At 42.2% G+C, this 10,098-nt stretch overlaps 1 protein-coding gene across 1 annotated transcript; it reads right to left on the reverse strand.

Moving 5' to 3' along the window:
• Positions 1-682: 682 nt before the first annotated feature.
• On the reverse strand, positions 683-7,319 carry eif4e2rs1 (eukaryotic translation initiation factor 4E family member 2 related sequence 1). The gene is made up of 7 exons (XM_063186566.1): positions 7,134-7,319; positions 6,650-6,758; positions 5,229-5,363; positions 4,731-4,835; positions 3,714-3,866; positions 3,217-3,353; positions 683-1,336 (listed from the first exon to the last, which is right to left on the reverse strand). Exons 1-7 carry the CDS (start codon positions 7,148-7,150, stop codon positions 1,297-1,299), a joined length of 696 nt encoding a protein of 231 aa, XP_063042636.1. The 5' UTR covers positions 7,151-7,319; the 3' UTR covers positions 683-1,296.
• Between the last annotated feature and the right edge of the window lie 2,779 nt (positions 7,320-10,098).

The following is a 10,098-nucleotide window of genomic DNA, read 5'->3' on the forward strand; positions in this document are numbered from 1 at the left end:
AACATACACGTCCCAAATGTAGTCAAACTGGTCACTCGCCATCCACATCCCCTTCATGAATATTGCGCTGTGTCTTGACCCCCCAACAATATGTGTACTCCAAAACTGAACAAGTAATACATTAAGAAATAACATGTGAGCATGTGTGCCACATTTACTATTATGGTCAGTCATAATAATAATAATAATAATAATAATTAAAAAGAAAATTAGACCAGATACATTGAGGAATTAGGATGAAGCAAGGAAATCAGATCAACATTACGATACAGGGACATTTCGTTACAAATGCTTCTTTTACCAGGACAAAGATGACCATGCTTCTCTTCAGTGGTGTTTGACTGTTCAGACTGAGTGTGACTGAGGGTGTGTGCGCATGTAAGCATGAGATAGTGTGTGTGTGTGTGTGTGTGTGTGTGTGTGTGTGTGTGTGTGTGTGTGTGTGTGTGTGTGTGTGTGTGTGTGTGTGTGTGTGTGTGCGTGAGACAGAGAGAGAGAGTGTGTGTGTGTGTGTGTGTGTGTGTGTGTGTGTGTGTGTGTGTGTGTGTGTGTGTGTGTGTGTGTGTGTGTGTGTGTGTGTGTGTGTGTGTGTGTGCGCGTGTTCCATTTCAATGTATAATCTCCAATCCTCGATTGTGCTTGTGGCCTTGTGATAGAAGTTTAATTCAATATCTCACAAAAGCGCAATTCAAAAGGTCATTTTTTAATTTACAATTGGGATGTTGAATGGGGAAAAGTTGATTGATGTACACGTACGTAGGCTGACAGCAGAGAAACTTGTGTTTTCTCCACGTCAGCGAAACACAAGCAAAAGTCGAGAATGCGTGTGTGTGTGTGTGTGTGTTTTCCAATCAAAGTCGAGAATGTGAGTTTGGATAATGGAATAGACTGTGTGTGTGTGTGTGTGTGTTCCTATCAAAGTCGAGAATGTGAGTTTGGATAATAGAGTAGACTGTGTGTGTGTGTGTGTGTGTGTGTGTGTGTGTGTGTGTGTGTGTGTGTGTGTGTGTGTGTGTGTGTGTGTGTGTGTGTATGTTTTCCGATCAAAGCGTTGACTACAATGCTCCAAACTCTTGCTGTCCAGGAGGTCTCGGCTGGGTGATTGACAGGGGAAAAGAGGAGCAGGAGAAGGTTCATGTGCACATCGAACCCATGATGTCCTTTCATTAGGTCGTTTTTTGCCATCCATCCATCCATCCATCCATCCATTCATCCATTCGTCCATTCATTCATCCAATCCATCCAGTCAAAGTCCCCCTCCACATACGGCTCTGTGTGAGCACTTCAAGGTTGTCGTCACAATGTAATCTTGGTGTTGCGGAAACTGGAGTTGTCCCTGAGGGTGGAAAAGGATAAGCGGATGAGAATAATGGCACCATAAAAAGCTTCATGAACACTTTGTAAATAAGGAATTAATTATCAACAAAACATTAGCAAATATTGGTTAACGACTAAGAAATACTATGTTAACACAGCCACAGGATAACCACAGCAATCTTGGTAGTTTGTCCTCCGATGAGCAAAAGAGATGAAACCAGTAGATGGGTCAATGACGTTTTAGTATTATACCACGGCAGTCTGGAATCTCCCATTGTGACGCGCTGAATTGGGTGTTGATTAACTGTCTATAGATGCACACCTGAAGTAGTCCCACAATTAGGTCACTTTTCTGACCGCATAACTCCAGTGTATCAATGCGCCAAGGCACGCACGTTCATAAATTACACACAAAAAAGTTGCAAGCATTACGCACTGAATTGACACATGTCGCATCACGCGTCTGGAAACACCAGCAATGTATAATGAATCCGGAGCAAATCTTAGTAGGCCTAATCAAAATTCAAACATGTTTATTTCTCCCAACTGACCATCACTCTGTCAACTTTGTGATAGAGAGAGAGAGAGAGAGAGAGAGAGAGAGATTCCCTGCTCAAAGGGACGCCCGTTTCACGTGGGCGTTTCTTCCCCACGAGAGGAGATGTTTCTTGTGGTTGTAGCGTTTATCAGTTGAGAGAGTAGTAACTTGTGAAAAGTATGGGACATTTTCGGATCAATAGGCCTAACTATGGGAACGCAGTGGAAAATAAATAAAGGGGAGTTTCCTATGGAGGGGAGCAGATTGACGAGGTGCCTGTTTTGATAAAGTTAATGGCGAGGCGAGGCATTTAGAATGTCGCCAAGATACGCAGGGTATTTTTTTAATCTATTGAGATCTGTAAATTTGTAGGAATCATGCCAACTGTAGGCAATCTTGTGGGCAAGTCAGATGCGCCCATATATCTGATGGGTAGAACATTGAGGCGACTGACTTGACAACCAAATGCGATAGAATTAACGACTGGCTCTTGATTTGACAACCGAATGCGATAGAACTAACAACGGTGTCTTGGTCATAGCAACCTTAAATTTAGAATTAGTAACGGCAGTTCGCCAGAAAGTTATGAAAAGAAGCTTCTTGTGGCGGAAGGAAGTAGTTCTACAGAAAACCTTTGTTTTAGCCATTAAAGCATCGAAATAATGCCTAAAATAACTTTCAGACAGTGTGGCAACCGTGGTATAAGCGGGATAATTGACTTCACGGTGTGCGTCTAACAGGAAAAATAATGCACACCGAGGTGTAACGGCCACTCCGCTTCGCGTCATGGCCGCATCACCACCTAGGTGTGCATTTAGACGCACACCGTGTCGTCAATTATCCCTTACGTATCATGTGTCAGGTGGTATGACTACAGCTAAAACCGCTATTGTATGGACTATGGATTTTTTTTTTACTTTGTTTTAGTGGCATATCTAAGAAGCATATTAATTTCAGTACATTAATCACCAACTACTAATTAATTTATGGGCATTAACTGTTGTACCACCTGACGTCTGAGCCCTAAAAACGTCATTGACTCAGATATATAGTAGAAGTAACCGGCAGGCAAATGCACATCACAACCCATCCAGGAGTCGATTCTTGCTCATTTACAAACATTTGTAAATGTTTTGTTTATAATTAGCTGATTAATAAATGTTAATAATGTGAAAATCACATTAATCACACTGTTTTTCTTAAGCATTACCTAAATGTATATTTTGAAGCAAAGTAGATTATGGCATTTCCATGTGCACACACTGTCACTATTAGAATAAACTTGCCATGACTATTTTTTAGGTAATCATTTTTTGGATGATTCAATACAAATGTGCTAGTTGTATTACTTTTGTACATACTTGAGGCTGTCGTTGTGGGTCTTGTATTCCATGATTGTGTTTGGAGGTAGGTTGAGGACGCGCCTTAAGGTGTCACGGATTCGCGAGGTGGTCACCTGATCACTGGCTGTCTTGTTCCATATGGACAGGATATCCTCCTGAGGGCAGGACATGACATCACGTCATGACAACAGGTATGGGGGTTTTATTTTACCAAATCGCAAACATTCAGTCATGACATTGATGTTTGCTGATTGGCTGGTTGTCTGGTAGTAACAAAACATAAATTGTCAGCCAAGTGTGATGAGATGGCATATCTCCTCCCTCACCGTGATATCTCATATGTTCTACTGACATTAATACTGAAAAATAACAACTATAAGTAAAAGTCACAGAATATTACCGCACCTGAAAGCGTGTAGAGACTACAGCTCTGGCACTCCATGAACTGCTTATGTTCTACTGACATTAACGGGTAAATAACAAGAATAAGTGACAATCACAGGATGTTACCGCACCTGGAAGCGTATGGAGACCACCACGCCGCAGATCTCCTCCCCCACCATGAACTGCTCGCCCAGCATGGCCAGGATGATGTTCTCCCAGAAGCGGGAGGCCAGGCCCTTACGCAGACGGATGATCCACTTCCCACCGTTCTTATTGGCCTCGTCCTTCGTAGACACACGCGCACATGAAGGCAGGCGCGCATGCACAGGCAAACAAGCAAACAAACAAACAAACAAACAAACGCATACATGCACACAAACAAACGCACACCCAGAAAGACACATTGAAAAGAAAAGTTACACACGCAATGGGTATATATACCAAACGCACACACATACAAAAAAAAAGAGAGAAGGGAACGCTGGGCCATTCATCAAAGTATGTAAAAAAGGGTGCTCATCAAAAAGACTTCGGCATCCAAATTGCCATGAAAAGATGAGGCACTCCTTACTAAAGTTAAAAAGCCTTATGCCATGTCCAGACTAAGAGCGAACTACGCTGCCTGGTAGCGTGGGTAGCAGAAGAAGTTTCGCCTTGAATTCGCTGTATTCGCTTCAGACGCAGCATTGACATGTTTGATTCAGCTAATCACATAACGGCTCTGGCTTGACAGCCTGGGACATTCGGAGATATGAACGTTCCGATTGGTTTTCGCCAAACAGCGTCAGAGCGAATTCGCCTGCGATTAGATTTAGTTTAATCGTCAAAATTCGCTCTGGTCACGCAAGGCCTGGCGAATTCGCTTTGGTAGCGAAGGTCGCGTGCCCTCCATAGAAAAATAATGACTTCCGTCGCTTCATTCGCTCCGTTCGCTCTTGGTCTGTACACGGCATTAAACTCTGGTAGTCTGGCTACACGCACACACATACACATTGAAAAGAAAGCTTTCACACACATTTCTTGTATATACGTATAAATGCACCCGCAGATGTATACGTGGATGTTTATAATTGCAATATGCAAACCTTGTAGGAGCCAACCTCTAGTAATGACTATAGTAAAAGACACATGGTAGCGTGCAGACCAACCTCCCACATGGGTTTGATGCCCTCCTTGAAGAGGTGGAAGTCACTGTGCCCCGTGAGGTCGCCCGGCCGCACCAGGTGGCTGTAGAACTTCCAGAACTGCTCCACCTATCAGACACCAGGTCATAGTTAGCCCGACCAATCACCGCAGGGCTCACAAAAGTAGTGTAGAGCTACACATTTAAGTTTGACAAAGTGGGTAAACACAAATTGCATTGCACAGTTTCCTTTTTACATCAACTTTATATATTTGCTATCCCTCAGTTTTAGAAAGTCTACTAAGAATACTTAAAAATGATACTTAATATTCATGAAAAAGGATGGCTTGTGTGAACAGGTAACACAAGTTGCGACAATAAATTTACCTTCCAAATAATATAACACACTGTTTAAAAGAAGTGTAATAGATAGGTGCACTAGATCAGTAAATAAAAACAATAATGTGATTTTAATCAGCAGTCTCCATCTTTGATCACATTACATTGCAGTGGGGAGTCTTACCGATGCCACAGTGGCAATCTGACGTATGTTCTGCTCGTAGCTCTGCGTGTTGGCGGGCCGGCTGGGCGTGCGGCGCGAGTACCAGAAGGTGTAGTTGTACTGTAGAGGATGCTCTCCCGCCGCCGGAGAAATAGCCTGGCAGAACAGACACACAGGGTGGTGGAGAAGATGAGAGATGGTCAGACGAGTGTGAATACAACACATCTAAAAAAGCAGCCTAGATGACCATTTTCCAAGGCTGTAGTAGTACGAGTCTGGACCCAAGTACGCTTTTCTATGCACTTGGACTTGTCTTGTACACACTAATAATTGGAATTGGTTTGAATAATCGTCTTTTACATTACATTACACTTAGCCGACGCTGACGCTGTAAGCAACTTACTTAGTTTACAGGGTATTGGTTACAGTCCCTGGATCAATGTGGGGTTAGGTGCCTTGTAGGGATGTAAATAAAATCGAAATGTATCGATGTATCGGAAGTATCGGCCGGCGATTTAATTGAATCGCATCGTATCGTGGGGCATTCTTAAGAATCGAATCGCTGGCCCCTGTGCTCCATAACACAATAGTAGTGGAAAAGTCATTGGAAAAAATCGGATCAAACCGAATCGCATCGTATCGTGGGGAATTCTTAAGTATCAAAAAAAATCTAAAGCCTGATTTAAGAAATCGATACCGTATCGTATCGTCATGAAAGCTGTGATTTACACCCCTAGTGCCTTGCTCAAGGGCACTTCAACCATGGATAGAGGTGTAGCCAGAGGCAAGGGTGGGATTCGAACCTGTTACCTCCCTAACTACTATCAGGCAACGGATGCCTCGTCGTGGACTTGGACACTGGTCTTACCAAATGTGGCTTTTTGGAATCACAGAGTCTGTCTTAATATTGTTAAGAACACTGGCCGTCATAGATTTTAAAAGAGGAGCTGGAAATCCAATAACATCTTGAATGAACTCAAAACTCGCCCAGAGCAAAAAAGGACAAGAACCAGTCCGGGTCAACAAGACACACATAACGTCGTCTACGCTTCGGTACATCAGCATCGGTCCTGCCATGGCCTAACGTAGGGCACTTCCTTCTCTCCCTCCCCACTCATTTCCTCTCTCCCCCACTGTCCTTTCAGAATTAAAGGTAAAAGCCCTAAAACATATTGGGAAAAAGTACATCGAGATCTCTTTAACTCTTTAACCATGTAGTTCGAGCAATATTTCCCTTAAGCCAAGTTTTGGGAAGTGATCTGAAGACTGAAGGGTCTCAAGATCTAATCCTGCACCAGCAGCAACAACAATGGTGAAAACCTGCCATTCATCACCAATGGCTATGGTATCATTGCACAATCTAATCCCCATATTGCTCATCCAAGTCAATTAATAGATAGAATAGTAGATCAATCGAGTGATAATGCCGTACAACAAAATACCTTCCGCCGGTTGTTGTTATTGTTATTTAGGGTCCCATTATCTGTGTCACTCTTGTCGTCTCGCGTTGTCACCTGGTCTTCATGCTCGTCCACTTCCTCCTCCTTTAGACTAGAAGCAAGCAAAACCAATCAGTTAGAACTGTCTGGTTACGCAGAATACTAACAAGACACGAGATGCCATAATATGCTATGCGCATTAGAACTACTTAGTAATAACTAGATGTGTGATGTTGGGGCGTATGAATGCGATTGGTGAGATAGAAGTCAACTATGATTACGTAATGCAGAACCAAACGCATGGTGCCGCCACCCCACCGGTAAGCATTACACACCAACACGTTTGATTTTAGCGCCCCAATTTTGTCACATTTCCGTCTGGTGCTTCAATTCCTGAAGTCAACATTATTTGGTTATCCTATCACCACTGTGTGCTACACAGCTAACCAACTAGCTAACGAGCTGGCTGAACTCCGAAACGACTTACTGTTCAAATTGATTCATTCTATCAGCTGGTGTGTTTCTGAAGAATGAATCAGAATGCTGAAGGGGGGTCCTGGGAGACTACTGTCCGGAATGTAAAAAAATATTATATGAGAAGGTCCAACAGATAAGTTATTTTAAATCGCAGACGATTGTTTCAAAGACTGTTTTCCTCAACTCGAGGGCTAACAATTTTCTTTATGGCGCATGCGTAAAATGATGTCAGCGAATTATACTACGGAGACTGAAAAGCATCAAACAGTACGACAGAAAACGCCCTTTTCCATATACGACATTTCCTCAAGGATCCATCCTGTTTACACCTTAACCAGGGGTGGGGAACCTTTTTCATCCGAGGGGCCACTTCAAATTACTCCTAGGGCTAAACAAGTCCTCCGAGGGCTGTACTAAGGAAGCAAACCAGGATTTCCCCTTGCACTTTAGGCCTATATGAGGTAGCCACCTTTAAAACAAACCCCATCAGGTCCCCTGAATATAACTTAATTGTCAAGTCAAGTCAAGTCAAGTTTTATTGTCAATTTCTTTACATGCACTGGTCATACAAAGAATTTGAAATTGCGTTTCTTGCTCTCCCATGCAGACATAGACTAATCTAGGTAAGGACATAGACAGTATAGACATAGACAGTACTCATACATGAGACAGTATGGACAGTGCTCATACAGACATTTAAAGTGCAAGACTGGACAACAGAAGACTTGTAGAGAACATACATTAAGAGGAGGTATTTTGTTGTGCTTTTTCTAAAAGTCCTTTATAGCGTTCTGACATAGTAATAGTAGCATTTGAAGAAAATAAATAATTAAAATAGGTTTATCAAATACACCAGCAGCAGTATGTGTGTGTGCGTGTGTGCGTGTGTGTGTGTGTGTGTGTGTGTGTGTGTGTGTTTAGTGCAGGTAGAAAGTGCGGTGTGCGTCTGTGTGTCTGTGTATGTGTGTGTGTGTGTGTGTGTGTGTGTGTGTGTGTGTGTGTGTGTGTGTGTGTGTGTGTGTGTGTGTGTGTGTGTGTGTGTGTGAGTATGAGTTGTGTGTCAGTGTGTGTATGTTTGGGTTTAGTGCAGAAAGTGTGATGTGCTTGTGTGTGTGTGTGTGTGTGTGTGTGTGTGTGTGTGTGTGTGTGTGTGTGTGTGTGTGTGTGTGTGTGTGTGTGTGTGTGTGTGTGTGTGTGTGTGTGTGTGTGTGTGTGTTTGTGTGTGTGCATGTGTATGTTTTGAGTTAGTGCAGGTTGAAAGTTCAGTCACAGATGTAGTAGTGCAGGTGGAATGTTCAGTCGCAGATGGTGGTGGGGATGAGGGGGGGGAGGGTTGTCAGTGGCCTGGCTGGCTAGAGGCTGACAGTGGAGGGAGAGTGGGTTGAGTGTTCAGTATCTTGATTGCTTGATGCATCGTGCTGCTTGCAAGCCTGGTGGTACGGGAACGGAGGCGCCTGTACCTCTTTCCAGAGGGCAGGAGGCTGAACAGTTTGTGTGCAGGGTGGCTTGTGTCTTTGATGATCATCAGTGCTTTCCGGGTGAGGCGTGCGGTGTAAATGTCCTGCAGGGAGGGGAGTGGTACTTGTATTGCGAATGTAATTTCTAAGGTTCCTTAACAAAATATGTCATATTTTATGTGATGTTGCATAACATTAAAATTGTCTCGGGGGCCGGATAAAACAGCCTCAAGGGCCGCAATTGCAAACGGCCCTCCAGACATAGGCCTAGGTTCCCTAACTGTCCACCCTTTTTTGTTTTTCACATATTTGCAGTATTTCCCAGCATTATTCATGAATATGCATTTCATTTTCGTCTATGTGTTTCCATTGCCTAGTTTAACAGTATAGCCAAATTAAGCGTAACAATGCAAGTTCATGGGGGCAAACAAAACATCATCAAATGTAGGCCTACTGTCTGTATGAGCACTGTCTATGTCCACACTGTCTTAAGTCCATGTATAAGTACTGTCTATGTCTATACTGTCTATGTCCTTACCTTAATTAGTCTATGTCTGTATGGGAAAGCAAGAAATGTAATTTCAAATTCTTTGTATGACCAGTGCATGTAAAGAAATTGACAATAAAAACCTACTTGACCTACTTGAATAAAGTACTTTAAAATGGATGTAAAATTCACAGTCCAATTCCAGTAGTTTCTTGTGTTTTTGGCAGCAACATGATTTTCGCATATTGACGAATACACCAAAGTTGATCTGACTGTATGTTACAGGGCTAAATTTAGCTTTTTCTGCAATGAACATTTGATCCACCTTTTTAAAAAATATATATATTATTATTATTATTTTGATCTCTTTGATTTGTATCACTTTGTAATGTATTTTGTCTTCCTATTTTTCTATTTAATTCTAAGCTTATTTATTGACTCAGAGGGCCTGCACAAGAGTTCCTATGTGCTTGGACAACTAGTTTATGCACAAATGGCAAAATAAAGTACTTCAACTTTGAATATGGGGAATATATGCCAGCCGAGCCAAATTATTGACTATTTTGCGAACATAACCTGGTCCTGACCATCCCACACTACCATTTCATTTTGAATTCATGACACATTTTATTCAGCCCACCTTTTCAAAAGCTACCTTCAGCTCACGAAACTTGTGAATGTTTAACCGCTTAAAGCCAGCCCCTTAACAATATGTTACAAATATATTGAGATATTGATACATCTAAAACCGGCCAAAAAAAACCCCAACAACACGTATTTAGTTTAAAAAATAGAACAAAATAAAATAGATAAAGGTTTTCACACCATGAGCTCGGACAGGTGCTATAAGTCAAGGTTGGTATCGAATTTTAAAATGATGTGCTCTTTCCATCCTGCAACTTTTTTGCATGATTCGGTGAACAACATTGATGATCAAGATGTGATCATACTTGGACATGAAACAATGGACATAGCGGAATGGACATATCAGGTTTTTTCTTACAATATAAAAAAAGACTAAATTAACTGTA

This window comes from Engraulis encrasicolus, chromosome 21, assembly GCF_034702125.1.
Source record: "Engraulis encrasicolus isolate BLACKSEA-1 chromosome 21, IST_EnEncr_1.0, whole genome shotgun sequence".
In the NCBI taxonomy this organism is placed as follows: domain Eukaryota; kingdom Metazoa; phylum Chordata; class Actinopteri; order Clupeiformes; family Engraulidae; genus Engraulis; species Engraulis encrasicolus.

Bases quoted from the DNA above. Each gene is read 5' to 3' on its own strand.
- eif4e2rs1 (XM_063186566.1), bottom strand. The intron at 4,836-5,228 runs GTAAGACTCCCC...GGTGTCTGATAG, and splicing joins AGATTGCCACTGTGGCATCG to GTGGAGCAGTTCTGGAAGTT. The intron at 3,867-4,730 runs GTTGGTCTGCAC...GTGTCTACGAAG, and splicing joins GCATCAAACCCATGTGGGAG to GACGAGGCCAATAAGAACGG.